General features: G+C 54.8%; 2 protein-coding genes across 10 annotated transcripts; one reads left to right on the top strand and one right to left on the bottom strand.

The window, feature by feature from the left end:
* Positions 1-153: 153 nt before the first annotated feature.
* Positions 154-6,114, bottom strand: SRPRA (SRP receptor subunit alpha). Of its 2 annotated transcripts, XM_065881640.1 has the most exons (14): positions 5,907-6,114; positions 5,201-5,284; positions 4,741-4,904; positions 4,396-4,559; positions 4,004-4,163; positions 3,719-3,872; positions 3,400-3,491; positions 3,177-3,295; positions 2,967-3,053; positions 2,488-2,660; positions 2,174-2,387; positions 1,616-1,779; positions 1,428-1,526; positions 154-1,261 (listed from the first exon to the last, which is right to left on the bottom strand). In XM_065881640.1, exons 1-14 carry the CDS (start codon positions 6,021-6,023, stop codon positions 1,133-1,135), a joined length of 1,920 nt encoding a protein of 639 aa, XP_065737712.1. In that variant the 5' UTR covers positions 6,024-6,114; the 3' UTR covers positions 154-1,132. The 2 variants fall into 2 exon arrangements, with proteins under 2 accessions (XP_065737712.1, XP_065737713.1); XM_065881641.1 differs by lacking the exon at positions 5,201-5,284 and having other exon boundaries at positions 1,133-1,261; positions 5,907-6,023.
* Positions 6,115-6,329: 215 nt separating this feature from the next.
* Positions 6,330-13,830, top strand: FOXRED1 (FAD dependent oxidoreductase domain containing 1). 8 transcript variants are annotated; one of them, XM_065881463.1, is made up of 11 exons: positions 6,330-6,517; positions 8,479-8,699; positions 9,506-9,616; positions 9,870-9,988; positions 11,164-11,258; positions 11,538-11,639; positions 12,018-12,094; positions 12,243-12,403; positions 12,502-12,631; positions 12,869-12,973; positions 13,152-13,830. In XM_065881463.1, exons 1-11 carry the CDS (start codon positions 6,433-6,435, stop codon positions 13,404-13,406), a joined length of 1,461 nt encoding a protein of 486 aa, XP_065737535.1. In that variant the 5' UTR covers positions 6,330-6,432; the 3' UTR covers positions 13,407-13,830. The 8 variants fall into 8 exon arrangements, with proteins under 8 accessions (XP_065737535.1, XP_065737537.1, XP_065737538.1 ...); XM_065881465.1 differs by having other exon boundaries at positions 6,433-6,517; positions 9,873-9,988; positions 13,152-13,406; XM_065881466.1 differs by having other exon boundaries at positions 6,433-6,517; positions 12,872-12,973; positions 13,152-13,406.
* Positions 13,831-14,160: the final 330 nt, after the last annotated feature.

Here is a 14,160-nt window from a genome sequence, read left to right as displayed (position 1 = left end):
AGGTGATCTCATTCTTGGGACAACTACTTATTTTTACCTGATGCCTCAGCATTATCAATTCCTGTTTCCCTTCTTACCGTAACTGCTAGAACTACAGTGTGATGTAGGATTTTAGTTTTGAATCCTCCTGTAACATAACTCCAAGACCTAAAAGGCAATTTATTTATGAAATTTATTTTCTTATATAAATTATGTATTTCTCTGGGCAGACAGCCTTCACCTTATTGCACTAATAGCACATCTGTAATACCAAGCTACAGGACAAGTCTTAACAAGGTCTGTATTCAACGTAGCACTTGTCTACCAGGCACTGTAGAGGATGAGGAAAAGCCAGGATCCATCCCAGGTGAAGAAGGGGCAGGGGGCGGTGTGTCTCCTCTTCTGACAGTTGGTTTTCTCCCGGGAAGGGGAACATGCAAAGTTATGTCTGGATTCTGGAAGTGGGAGGAGATCTTGGAGGCCGAGAAGCCCAATGCAGCACTGCAGCTCGGCTCCCTTCATCTCTGAGGGAGGCAGGGACTCCTCTTTCACTCATCTGTAACACATCACTGTGGCCTAGCTGATGCTTCGGGGAAACGGGGCCAGGGGTCATCCTGGAATCAGCAGCAACTAAGGACAGGCCATACACTGCCACAGTGTGGGGGTGTCGTCCCGGCCCCAGGGACCGGAAAGCTGTGTATATCCTAGGGGGAGGTGCCACTCAGGACCCAGAGCTGGCTCTGGAAGTCTCTTTATCTAATGGAGCAGGGGATGATGCTCGGACGTCCCCATGACCACACTTAACTAGCAAAGCTCTGGTGCTGGATCTTCTAACCATTGGTCAAAGCTGTAATGAGACCGAGTCTGTAGGCAGAATGAAGGGATGCCTGAGTGAGTAGGAAGGGGGAGGAGCATGGGGCTGGGGGCGGGTAATGGGCAGTGACCGTAACATGATTAGGCCCTCCTTGCAGAGGGAGGCTGGGCTGAACAGGGAGTGGGGTTAGGAGGGGCTGCAAGCCCTCGCCTGGAGCTCCCTCACTCTGCCTTTGAACTACACTGAAGACAAGTTGCTCACATACTCTAAAGCACATTCTTGATACAGGGATGGGGGCTTTGGGGGGAAGCGGTGATTTGGTATTGGCCAAGAGCCACGTTAAGCCTTCATGAGGGCAGCCACCACGGCCTTGGCGTTGAGACTGCGTAGGTCACAGTAGGTCTGGCCGGTGCCCACAAAGACGATGGGTTTGCTTGTGATATAGGTCATAGAAATAGCAGCTCCCACCTGAAGCAGAGAAAGGGGATACCCAGTCAACGCCAGGCCACTCCTTTTCACCCCCTAAGCAACAGGAGGCTTTGGAGCCAGTGTGCCCTTAGAGCCTCCGCTCCCTTGTGAAGGATGGCCGTTCCCCTCTCCCAGTCCCACTCTGCCCTGTGTCGTCCATATTTACCTTGTCATCGATGGTATCAAATTTGGTAAGGACAATGCCATCAATGAGCCGAGGTGTCTGGGCCATAGAATGGTCAGCCAAGGCCCTGTTGAACTTGACCTGGAAAGGAGGAACATGACATTAAGTATAAGATGCACCTAAAGTGGCCAAAGCTGAGGCTGGAAAGAGAACCAAGCCCTAGCCCTCACCAGCTGGTCCACGGCCTCATTGCCTACTAAGGCCTCCCCCACAAACAGCACCAAGTCGGGTGTGTTGACAGTAATGAGCTTGGCCAGGGCAGTCATCAGAGGGGCATTGTCCTGCATGCGGCCAGCTGTGTCCACCAGCACCACATCAAAGCCTTGGTTACGTGCTAGAGAGAAAAAAAGTGGTCAAGTCAAAACTCCTGGACTGTCACGTTTCCAGCTTTCCTCTCAGGAAGTCCCAAACTGGCCATATTAGAAGTCTACCTGTTTATTTCCTTAGGTTACAAGGTAGTGTAAGAAAAAATTCCCATACTCAGCCATCAAGCATATTTAGGAAAAGGATGGCAGTAGGTAAAGGTGACCAAATAGAGATAAACAAATATACTAGGTTTGCCTGCAACTACACTCGTTACCCCAGAGCAGATCACGGCATGTCACTAGTCCTGACCTGTTACTGCGCAGGAAGTTGGTGGTAGGGTAACCCCGGTCCTCTGCAAGTTCCAAGAGAACCCAAGGAGAAAAGGGGCCCAGACAAGCCCCCCAGCTTTCTGTGCACTGTACCAAAGGCAATGGCTTCCATGGCGATGCCAGCAGCATCCTTGCCGTAGCCCTTCTCAAACAACTGCACCATGGCGCGGCCACCGTGATTCTCGGGGGGGTGCAGGGCGCGCAAACGTCGGGTGTGCGTCCGCAGCTGCTCCACAGCCCCGGCACGGAATGTATCACAGGCAGCAATGAGGACACTGAAGCCATTCTCTAACAGCCAGAAGGAAATCTGCAAAAGAGGCAAAGAAAACTGTCACCTAGACCCAGAGGTGCCAGGAAATGCAGAGTGAAGAAATGATGTCAGAGCCGGGCTGCGGAACTGCACCGACCTTGGCAAGGTTAGTAGACTTCCCCACGCCATTCACACCACAGAAGGTGACCACGTAAGGGCGCTGATGACGCTGGGCATCCATGATATCCCGGAGCATGTCCACACGGCGCTGCGGCTGCAGGATCTGCACCAGGGACTCTTGGAGAGCTAGCTTTACGGTGGAAGTCACCGCTGAGGTGGGGGCAGAGGTGTATCAGTGAAGCCCAAGTAATGTGCTCCGGGAATGCCCAGCCCCTTTCTGAGCTAAGGGAACTGGGAGCCTGCCCAGGAATCCTAAGCACTTTACAAGTATTAGTTCATTTTAATCCTCCTAACTTAGAGGCCATCACCACCCAAAATCCAAGTTACAAAATAGAAACGTAGATGTTACGGGATTCGTCAAAAGTCACACACCTAGTAAGAACGGAGGTGGACGCGGTGGCCTTCTGGGGTGTGTGATGCCCACCCAAGCACTTCCAGGTCCAGGGAGATACTTACTGCTGAACGTCCCCATCACCTTCCCTTCCAGCTTGTTCGCAACAGATTCACAGAGTTGGACCGCAATGTCTGCTGCCACGTTCTTAGCTGAGAAGAGGGGGAAAGGCGTGGCATGAGTGCTCCAGCAGCAGGGAACACCCCCTATGGTACAGCCATTCTGCCCCCACCGTCCCCACCCCAGAAACACGAGTCCACCGGTTCCTGACTCACCAATGAGATGATCACGCATCTTGTCCAGCACAGATTCCATGTCTTCACGACTCAAGCTCTTGGAACCCACAAGGCCCTTCAGCATCCCAAACATGCCACCCAGAGTCCCCTTGGTAGCACTGCAGGCACAGAAGGTTACAGATGCACATATGGCCAGCAGGCAGCAGTCAAGTCTCCTCAGTTCTGGAGCCACACCCACCAGCCACCAGCTCGGATCTCCTACCTAGGTTTGGTGGAGTTTTGAGCGGCCCCTTCGTCATCTGAGCTGCTGCAGTCCAGATCCTGAAGCTGCCTCCCAGACCCAGTCCCTCGAATCTGGAGGGTATGCGGAAAAGGAGGAGATGGGATCAAGAACACGATGGGCTGTGGGGGGAAAAGCCTGGATTTACCCTGTCTACACTGCTCCACCTCTTCGATTCAGGAAGCTCCAAATGTAACTCACCCCTCGCGCCAAGGAGTCAAGAGTACTGCCCTCCTCATCTCTCCTTCCTCCCCCGTTTCTTATTAACATTGGCCTTCACTCTGGCCCTGCTGCCTCTTACCAAGTTGATGTCCTCAGGCGGGGCGCCCTCGGGGGCCCCATTGGCGGTAGGAGCGCTATAGTCCAGGACTTCCTTGTTGACAGAGCCACCCAGTGCCCACACCCGGGGCGCTTTTTTGCCCTTCTCCTTGGGAGCATCTGACTTACTGGACTTGCTGCAAAGGGTTACAGCACAAAGGGTTCCGATGAAGAAGCAGGAGACGAAACATCCACCCCAGAGACAAGGACTCCCTCGCCCCCAACATGTCTAGATAGCAGTACGTATGGCAAAAGCTGGAATGCTCACCTGGACTTCTCCATACCCCTCCCATGCTTCTGAATGAACTCTTCTCGCTTCCTGCGGATCAGTTCCTCTTTGGAAAGTTCTATCCCATTCTCAGGCCCCACTGGGAGACCTGACTTTTCTGCAGGGACTGCTTTGCTGGTAGCCGAAGGGCCATCAGAACCTGTCAAGGAGAAAACTCACTGGGGAAAAAAAGACCAAATTCCAACAAAACAGACAAATAGGGAAAAGCCTTCCAAATCATTAAGACGAAACTAGGAACAAACATCTAGGGGATCGCGAGGACCGGGGACGATGGTGAGGGTGGTGGGCACCGGAGCGAGGGAAGGGCAGGGAACCACTCCAGCCCACCTTAACGACTTTTCATGCCCCCAGGTGTCCAAGTTCAAGCTCACCTTCCTTCTTGGCCCCCTTGTTTTTTTTGCTGTTCTTGGCTTTTTCCTTAGGTTTTTCACCCCGTGTCTCAATCATGGACCTCACAGGTTTCTTGGCCTTTTCAGAATCTTCAAATTTCTTCATGGTTGTGGGAGCACGGACCTTACTGCTCTCCTCCGCTTCACTAAAGAGAAAAGGGAACAGTCCAAATGCAGGAGAAGGGCCCTCACACCCAGAGGATAACCAGAACCGAGCAGCAAACTCAGGAGTGCCTTTCAATCCACAACATACTGCCGTCCACCCGCCCTCGGGAAGGAAGGAAGCTCAAGTCACAGAGACTATTTTGCAGAGGGGAGGCCTCTCACCGAAGGAGCCGCAGAAAGTCATTCTGGAAATCAAAAGTGCCATTCAGTAGACTTAAGGCACTTTGCTGTTGGATCTCAGTGCGGTACTTGTCACGAAACAGCCGGTGCACATCGTCTATCAACTTGTCTACGTACGTCAGTGTTAGGATCTTCTGAAAACCTACCTGTTTAGGGAAAGAAACAGAGCCAAGAGATCTGCTCACATGCTAGCCCAGAACAGAGGGAAGCCAACTCAGCCTAGCCCTTCAGAGACTGGCTCAGCCACCTGGCAGGTTTCCCTGACCTAGGAGCAGCCAAGCCCTCTGACTGGGCCCGAGAGCTTCTCCCCTTTCCCCCTCCACCCTCCGTGTCTTCTCAGTTACTTCATCATAAACACTGGGTACAATTAATCAGGGTTTTCTGAATAATCAGGACTCCGTGGTGACTATAATCATTGCCCCTCTAAAATACCCCCACTTACCACAAACACCAGCTCAAACTGGTTGTCCAGTTTATACTTGAGCGTGAGTGCCTCATGGGTGAAGGAGTTGTTACCTCCCCTTTCCTGGAAAAAGAGTATGTCTCAGAGTTCAGACTGTCCCAACACCTAGACTTGGGCCTCTCCAGGATTGCCTTTGGAGGAGAACTAGACACTCCCCCAAACTCAAACCTGTCCCCAGGGCAAGAAGATTCAGGGGAGCTGCTCTTCAGCATTCCTCCTGCGAGAAAAGGAGACACCGAGCTTGGGGGAAAGGGGCAAAGAGGTGGGAGGGGAGGACACGTGCGAGCCAGATGGGAAGGAGTCCTCATCTCATATAAACAATCAGACTTACTAGCAGCTGTACACTATCTACAGTTTTTAAAGGCCGTTTGTCCAGCCATTATCTCACCCGGCCTTCGAAACAACAGAAAACCAAGCTGCTGGGGGCGAATGGAGGGAACGACGCTAAGTCTCAATAGACTACGGATTCCGGCCAGAGTCCCAGAAAGAGGAGGGGGAGGGGACAGCGCAAAGTTGCGGGATGGTCTGATGGGGGCGGGAGAAAAAAGTGGAGTCACAGTTACGAGTGAGCGGCCGGTTTGAGGTGGGCCGACGGGGTGGGAGGGAGGCGCGGGATCAGTCGAGGGGGGACTAGGGACCGGGTCAGGGGGACAAGCCCAGAGTTCTGATCCCGCGGGGGCAGTACCTGCAGCAACACGGAACGAATCAACGCGTTAACTGGCCCGGTGCATGAGTCGCTCACGCCCTGGAAGCACCAGAGCACTAGCCCGCCTTTGGAGAAAATGGTGAAGAAGTCGAGCATGGCGGCAGCGGGAAAAGAGCCGGGGCCGGCGCCGGGAACTCAGGTCGCGATGGCCCCCGCTTCCTGCTGCGCCAAGCGCGGGACACGTCACACCAGCGGCCCCGGAAACCTGCTCAGCCGCACTTCCGTTCAGCGCAGTAGCCTGGGTCCCTCCCTAGCTCGGCCAGCGGACGCGTAGGTCTGACGTAACGCCGGGTACGCCAATGGCGGGTGGGGGCGGGCCTGGGCGGGGCTCTCAGGCAGTCAAGGGACAGTACGGCCGCCTATAGGGTGGAGGGGTGGGGCCCGGAGGGGCCGCTGGCCAATGGGCGCGCTCGAATGAACTGCAGGCGACGCGTAGCAGTGACGGCGGGCTGGGACCTTGCCGGGGTAGGGTACCCCTATCCTAGCTGCCGAGAGCCCCAGGGCCATGCTTCGGAGGGCGCTGCGGCTCGGCTTGGGCCCGGGCCTCTTGGGCCGGGGGCTAGGCACACACAGAGAAGGCTCTACTCTGGGTAAAGCTGAGGGCAGCGGAGGGTATCGTGGTTCTGGGGTGTTCCCAATCTCCAGCCATGTGACCTTCAGGACTCGAGGTCCCGGTCCGCGTTGGGAAGACAGTGGGTCGCTGGGAGCAGGAGGTAACCTTGCCTGCCGGAGCTTGTAGAGGCTGGACAGGGGTATGGATCCCAGGGTTGCCCTTCTCAGGTGACATATCCCAGATCCTTCTGTGCTTGAACTTACCACCAGAATAGCAGCCAGGCAGATTCATTGGTGGCACAGAAGTGCATGAAGTCCTGCTCGCGTGCAGGATGCTGTGCTTAGTGTTGTGGCCGTGAAGGAGGAAAGAAGAGAAAGAGAGGATTCGATATATGTCCTGCAGGTGCCTGAAGTGTAGCTGGAGAGGGAAGGCTTTAGTAGACCGGTTCAAGACTGGAGAGAACCCAACTCGGAGGATACCCTGCACTGCCAGTGCCAGTGGCTAGTGTAATTATAGCAGTACATGGAACAGGTGGGAACGGAGATCAGCTTTGAAAGATGATGTTTACTGGCTCAAGGAAAGCATGAGTTCCAGGTTCTGGGGAACTGAGCAAAGGTTAGGAGGAGAAAAGTACTGTTCTTGTGCAAGGAATTAGCAAAGGCCATCCAGATAGAGAGTTTGAGTAGTAGTATGAAATGTACTCAGGACAGGTAAGGTTAAGTCCAGATCAAAGAAGGATTCGAATGCAGGGAAGAGTTTGAACTTTGAATTGGAGACAGTGAGAGAAGACTCGGAGATTCGTGAGTTAGGTGTGAAAGACAAAAGGATTCATGAATTCAAGACATTTGTTGAGCACTTAGGATGTGCCAGGTACTGTTCTAGACTGGAGATTCTATGGAGAAGGTAGACATAGTACAGCATGAAGCAATCACAGATAAACTCAAAGTTGCAAGTGTGTTGCATGCTGCAAAAGAGCGGTTCATGGAGCTATGAGATAGCATGACAGGAGAACTTGGCATAGTCTAGGGGGTCAGGAAAGAAGGCATCCCTGAGAAGATGATAACTGAGCTGAGATCTAAAGGAAGCAAGGAGTTAACTGGGCAAAGAAGTGGGCACAGAGTTTCAAAGCAGGGAGAACACCTGTGTGGATCCCCTGTGGCAGGAATGAAGGGGCTGAGGCTGGAGGGTTCGGGGAGGACAGGGCAAACAGGAGCCAGATCATACAGTGTCTCGCAGGCCACGTGAAAGATTTTGGACTTTTATCCTTAGGGTAATGGAAACCCGCTGGAGGGTTTTAAGCAAGAGAGTGTGTGATTAAATTAGTGTTTAGAAAAGATCATTCTAGCCGTGATATAGAAAAGAAGTTGGGGGGGTTAGACAAGAGGGGAATGAGTGGAAACAGGAGCTTTTAACAGTTTAGGTGGGAGAGACATCATGGTTTGGTCTAGGGCAGTGGTGGTAGAGATGGGGAAAAAAGGGTACAGATTGGGGAGATTGGGGAGATGTTTAAGAGGCAAAGTCGTCAGGACTTGATAACAGACTACATGAATGTAGGTTTGCTGTTGGTGATGGATATCCAGGATAAGGTGCCACTCAGAGGTCCGTGCTTCAGAAGGCAGTGCGGCTCTAGGTGTGCCGGGATCTCTTGGTCCAGGAGCCTGGGCTCAGGGGAGAGAGAGGTCTGCACAGGAGATAAATACGTGTAAGTCCCCTAGCCAGTGGAGAGAACAGAGAGTGTCAGTTTTAGGAAGTTGAATCTTGCAGTGCTGGGTATAATGCACTCAAAGGAAGTGAGACTCTGGTGTAGAGAACATGAAGCCAAGCTGTGGAGTGCTGCTGGGTGCGAGCTGACCTCGTGAGAAGGAATGGCAGTGAGGACTGAACACTCGGTGTTCCGTTTAGCCCACCTTTTCCTGTGCCCATCCTCTAACACACACCCCGCTCCGCCTCCTGGAAAGGAGATATATGGCTCTCTTTGACCATAACTGTATCCCACAGACTGGCATGGAAAGGTGTCGGAGATTAAGAAGAAGATCCAGTCCGTCCTTCCTGGAGGGGCCTGGAGTCCGCTATGTGACACCAGCCACCTGCCCCCTGAACACTCCGATGTGGTGATTGTTGGCGGTGGGGTGCTTGGCCTGTCCGTAGCCTATTGGCTGAAGAGGCTGGAGAAGCGGCAAGGTGCCATTCGGGTGCTGGTGGTGGAGCGGGACCACACGGTGAGGTCTGGGGTGGGGCAGAGTCAGGAGTGGGGTGCAGACTTGTATTTTCTTAAGGACTCGAGGGGAGGAGAGAAGAGGAAAGACCTCAGTGTTTGCAGGGCCAAAGGGCAGGGACTGTGCTTTGGCCCTTGTTGAGAAATAGCCCCATGTGCTTCCTCCCTCAAACCAGAGACCTTGACAATAAGGTTTTTGCTTTGGGAAGCAAATTTCACAACGTTGTATGTCTTGAGATCTTGGAGGTCTGGCCTGCATTCAAGCTGTGGTTAACACAAACAGCTGTCACGACGCCCTTGTAGGTTACGTTACTTCTGAGGTTTCTGCTCTTTAACTGTTCCTGTTTAGCACTGCCAGCTAGTCACGAATCTTGCTCCTTTGGCCACATCCCTCTGTTTTCCACGTCAGTCTCCTGCCTTGTACTTCCAGGCCATTACCATTTGTATGACGGCGCCCAGCCCTTTTTAGTTGACTGAGCCTCTCTGCTCTGTGTATCTTCTAATAAGAATTTTAATAGCTATTGTCCTTGTTGACTTGCATATAGGTTTCTGCAAGTTTAGATTATAAACTTGCAAGTAGGACTCCCCTTTAACTTTGGGCACGTGGGACTTCCCTGGCAGTCCAGTGGTTAAGACTCCACACTTCCACTGCAGGTGGCCCAGGTTCCATCTCTGGTCAGGGAACTAAGATCCGCAAGCAGCAGCGTGGCCAAAAAAAAAATAACTTTGGGTATGTGACTCTCACCCTCCAGTACGGTATTCTGCTCACATGGAACAGGGCCCACATCGCCTTCTCTTGTCTTTCCACAGTATTCCCAGGCCTCCACCGTGCTTTCTGTGGGTGGGATTCGTCAGCAGTTCTCATTGCCTGAGAACATCCAGCTCTCCCTCTTTTCGGTTGAATTTCTCCGGAACATCAATGTACGTGCTGTGAGATTTGGGGGTGGGGTGGTGACCTCTCCTTTAGCCCAGAGAGGGGAGCAGCCCAGCTGGCTGGGCGAGCATATGGGCAGCTAGGAGTTGGAACCCCCGGTTTTCTTCCCAGCGGCGGTGCCCGGAGAGAGCTTCCCTCTGGGTCGGGGTACCAAGCCCGGGGGCTGTGGTGAGAAAGCTAGGAAAGCTCTCCCTCCCTTCTTGAAGTCAGCTTCTTGGAGGAACTTTTCTTTGCACACAGGAGTACCTGGCCGTGGTCGATGACCCTCCCCTGGACCTCCAGTTCAACCCCTCTGGTTACCTCTTTCTGGCTTCAGAGGAGGGGGCTACGATCATGGAAAACAACGTGAAAGTGCAGAGGTGGGCACCCGGCACGGCTGCCATGCTGCGTCTCAGCTGCCCGCACACAGTGGGCTCTGACTCACTTTAGGAGCCGGGGTGACGGAGCCAACGAGACAGGCCCTGCTCCCTAGGAGCTCAGTCTGTCAGGAAGATGCGCACGGGCAGACCTCCGAAGCCCTGTGCTAAGTGCTGTAACACAGACACGGACAAAGCACTACCGCGGTGGTTCCTAAATTCCCAGGTGATGAGAACCACCCAGGACACATCCCTCCTAATAAGTCAGGATCTCTGGGGAGGGGCCCACAAATCTGCAAATGTTTTCTCTAAGAGCCAAGCTCGTAGGCTTTGCCGGCCATACCGGGACTCGTGTAAAAGGCTGTGGGTCTCATGACCCGTCAGTCAGGACTATCATCTGAGCCTGTGAGCTCATCACTGGGCCCCAACGCCCCATCTGTCACCCTGGGCTCTAATCCCGGCCCGGGTTCACACCTCCTCACTGCTAGATTGCTCCCCAGCACCATGCCAGGGTCTCCTCCACCCTCCTCTCGTCCAGGCCATCCTGCCCCCGTATGGCTGCGCAGGCAGCCTGATCTCTGTGCCTGAGACCCTTTAGCAGAACCTTCTACGAGTTTCACTAGTGACATCAGGTCACATCCTAAATGCATTATAAATGTTAACTTGTTTAATCATCAGAACATGCCCATTTTACATGTGAGAAAACTGAGGCCCCCGGAGCTAGTAAGTGGTGGCGCTGGGACTTGAACCAGGCAGTCCGCCTTGTGAGTGTGTCCTTTTAGCGCATACAATGCTGCCTTTGGGCATGAGGGTCCCAGAAGGAGACAGTTGTGCTGGTGAGCAGGATTGTTCTAGGAGGTGGACAGGAAGGCTGTCCTGGGCAGAAGGAGTGGAGGGAACAGAGTGACCCGCCCTGTTGTGAAAGCACGAGGAACAGTTAGCGGGTGATAAAGTGTTTAGCGTGGCCAAAGGGAGGCTAGAGTGTCATAAAGGAAACGGGGGTCAGATGCTGAAGAGCCTTGACTAGGAGCTTGCTCTTTTCCAGGAAGCAAGGAGGATACATGGGGAGTTGGGGGCAGAGGAGTGACATGAAGGAGTTGACTTGTGGAGCCGGGGCCCATACTTCTCCCCCCATACACTCATCCAGCACACATACGTAGACCCGCACATTTCTCCAGGCAGGAAGGAGCCAAAGTTTGTCTGATGTCTCCGGAGCAGCTTCAGAAGAAGTTTCCCTGGATAAACACGGAGGGAGTGGCTTTGGCATCTTATGGTGAGGCTTGCTTGCAGAGGGTGTCAGGGGTTGAGGGGCACCTCAGGTTAGGAGTCTCAGCACCCCGCAGCCAAGTCAAGGAGGAACGCTTCCCTCCTGGCTGGCAGGGCCTCCCCCGGGCCAGGCCGGCTCTCTGTCCTTCCGCAGGATCTGACTCTGGTGCAGTTGGTCAATGTGACTCCCCAGCTTATGAGCCCTAAAGAAGAGTTAGGGGTGCAGGAGAGACAACAGGAGAGGAGGGTCCTAGCCCACCTTCACACATCCTCTTTCTCCTCACAGGGTTGGAGAACGAAGGTTGGTTTGACCCCTGGTGTCTGCTCCAGGGGCTTCGGCGAAAGGTCCAGTCCATGGGGGTCCTTTTCTGCCACGGAGAGGTGACACGTGCGTCTGCGGCCCCGTGTCCACTGCTTGTGACCTCTGCCAGCCAGGACGCCAGCCCAGACAGGGTCTTACCTTCACGCACAGGCTGAGCAAGGCCTGTGCTTTCTCAGGATAGGGAGTTCTCCCCTGGGGACTGGTCCTGGGCATCCTGACCCTGGCTCCTAACTGCATTTGGCCGTGACTCGTGATCTGCTTGAAGATTTTGGCACCCTCCTGTCCTGTGCGGCCAAGTTCATCCCGGTTACCCTGTCTCTTTGCTTCAGTGTCTGTGGGAAAGCTTCTAGCCTTCCAGCTTTCTTTCCTCATGAAACCAGTGGAATCTCCATCTCCTTCCTCTTTGAGGCCTCAAGGGCTTATTTTCTTTCCTTTTTCATGCAGGTTTCGTCTCTTCATCTAACCACATGGAGACCGCCATCGGGGAGAAGGTGACTTTGAAAAGGATCCACGAAGTCCATGTAAGTTCCCAGCCTAGGTGTCTCCTTTATTAAATGAGAAACGTAACAGCTGTCATTTTGATCTTCTGCTACCCACTTCCAGTGTGGGTAAACTGAGGCTCAGGAAGAATTGGACTGCTCCCTCCGCCCCCCTCTCTGGTGCCCATAGGTGAAGGTGGACCACAGCCAGGAGTACCAGCCCGTGGAATGCGCCATAGTGGTCAATGCAGCGGGGGCCTGGTCTGGGCGAATCGCAGAGCTGGCTGGCATTGGGAAGGGGCTGCCTGGTACTCTTCAGGGCACCAAGCTGCCCGTGGAGCCGAGGAAAAGGTGACTTGCCCAGGGCCGTGGAGCGGGGTGGGGGTGAGAGGAGAGTCGGGGAGGGGAGTTGCTGTTCTCGCCGCTTCTAACGCCGCTGGTCACGGCAGGTATGTGTACTTGTGGCACTGCCCCCAGGGACCAGGCCTGGAGGCTCCGCTTGTCGCAGACCCCAGCGGAGCCTATTTCCGCCGGGAAGGACTCGGCAACAACTACCTGGGCGGCTGTAGCCCCACTGAGGTGAGCTCTGTGGGGTCGGGGTGCCGGGGAGAAGACAGAGACCGGGTATTGCTGAGCAGTCAGGCTTCTTTGGCGGGCCCAGTGCTGGTACTGATGTCATGGTCCCCTCTGGCTTTGACTTGGGGTCTCTTCCCCCCATCCGCCACTTACCAAGTGGACAGATTAAAGAGGCCAGCGAGGCCTGGGTCTGACGTGTGTCCCGGGCAACGTAAGCCTTGTCCCTACCTCTGCCCGCAGGAGGAGGAACCAGACCCAGGGAACCTGGAAGTGGACCATGATTTCTTCCAGGAGAAGGTGTGGCCCTATCTGGCCCAGAGGGTACCAGCTTTTGAGACTTTAAAGGTAACTGGAAGGAGACAGATGACCCCGGAGCATCTGGGCCCTGTCAGGGCCCCCACCTTGCAGGACCCGCAGGCGCGCTCAGCGGTGGCGGAGGGTACCGTGCGCCGACCCCAGCCGGGAGTGGGTGGGGCGGAGCGCAGGGCAGCCCTCCCGACGCACAGCGTCCTGTGCCCCGCAGGTGCGGCGCGCTTGGGCTGGCTACTACGACTACAACACCTTTGACCAGAATGGCGTGGTGGGCCCTCACCCCCTCGTCGTCAACATGTACTTTGCGACAGGCTTCAGTGGCCACGGGCTCCAGCAGGCCCCCGCCGTGGGCCGGGCTGTGGCAGAGGTGATGCTGGAGGGCCACTTCCAGACCATCAACCTGAGCCCCTTCCTCTTCAACCGCTTTTACTTGGGAGAGAAGGCCCAAGAGCACTGTATCATCTGAGCCTGTGAGCTCTTCGCCGGGCCCCGACCCCGGCCCACGCTCACACCGCCTCACTGCTAGATTACTCCCCAGCACCATGCCAGGGTCTCCTCCGCCCCCTTCTCGTCCAGGCCATCGTGCCCCTGTATGGCTGGGCAGGCGGGCCAACCACTGCCTAAGGCCCAGGCTGACAGAGAACGATGGGGTGGGACCCCAGGACTGATCATGGCCCAGGCTGATGCCACCCACCAGGAGCCCAGCCGGACAGAACACCTCAGAGGACCTGAGCACCATGGCCCAGGACTGGCTCCTTCGTGGGACCGACCCAGAAAGACTGCCTCTGCCCCTCTCGGCAGAGCCCAGGCAGGGTGCATTCTGGGGCAGCCTGGCCCAGGTCTATGGACTTGTCTACTTACCCTATTCATCGATCAAGAAATGTGATGAAGGCCTTCCTTTCAGTCTTCTGTCCCTTCCTCTTTTCACCTCACGTTACTCCACTTGCCTTTGATAGCGGGCTGGGAGAAGCACAGGAGTGCTCTTAAATCCTGGGCGTTAGGCATCTGGTTTGCACGTTAGTGCCTCCTTTTCCTGAGTTCCTGACCCGGGGGCGGGGGGGGGACTGTGGAGGGAAGGAAGGCGTTCATTCATCAATTCATTATGTATTCAGTTCCAACTCTCGGCAGGCCCAGGGCTACATATCAGAGATATACCAGCAGGCGAAGCATGGCATGTGTTCTCCCTGGAGAGTTCTCACCTTTGCCCGGCCCCTCGCCCC

This window comes from Phocoena phocoena, chromosome 8 (genome assembly GCF_963924675.1).
Source record: "Phocoena phocoena chromosome 8, mPhoPho1.1, whole genome shotgun sequence".
NCBI lineage: Eukaryota > Metazoa > Chordata > Mammalia > Artiodactyla > Phocoenidae > Phocoena > Phocoena phocoena.
The sequence above is the reverse complement of the archived record's forward strand: the minus strand, read 5'-3'. Positions and strand labels throughout refer to the sequence as shown.

Excerpts from the sequence above, each read along its gene's own strand:
- SRPRA (XM_065881640.1), bottom strand. The coding sequence starts at position 6,023 with ATGCTCGACTTCTTCACCATTTTCTCCAAAGGCGGGCTAGTGCTCTGG. Across the intron at positions 3,873-4,003 it reads AGGGGTATGGAGAAGTCCAG|CAAGTCCAGTAAGTCAGATG; the intron begins GTGAGCATTCCA and ends AACCCTTTGCAG. Across the intron at positions 2,388-2,487 it reads AGTCTACTAACCTTGCCAAG|ATTTCCTTCTGGCTGTTAGA; the intron begins GTCGGTGCAGTT and ends CCTCTTTTGCAG.
- FOXRED1 (XM_065881462.1), top strand. The coding sequence starts at position 6,433 with ATGCTTCGGAGGGCGCTGCGGCTCGGCTTGGGCCCGGGCCTCTTGGGC. Across the intron at positions 11,640-12,017 it reads CTGCCACGGAGAGGTGACAC|GTTTCGTCTCTTCATCTAAC; the intron begins GTGCGTCTGCGG and ends TTTTTCATGCAG. Across the intron at positions 12,974-13,151 it reads CAGCTTTTGAGACTTTAAAG|GTGCGGCGCGCTTGGGCTGG; the intron begins GTAACTGGAAGG and ends TGTGCCCCGCAG.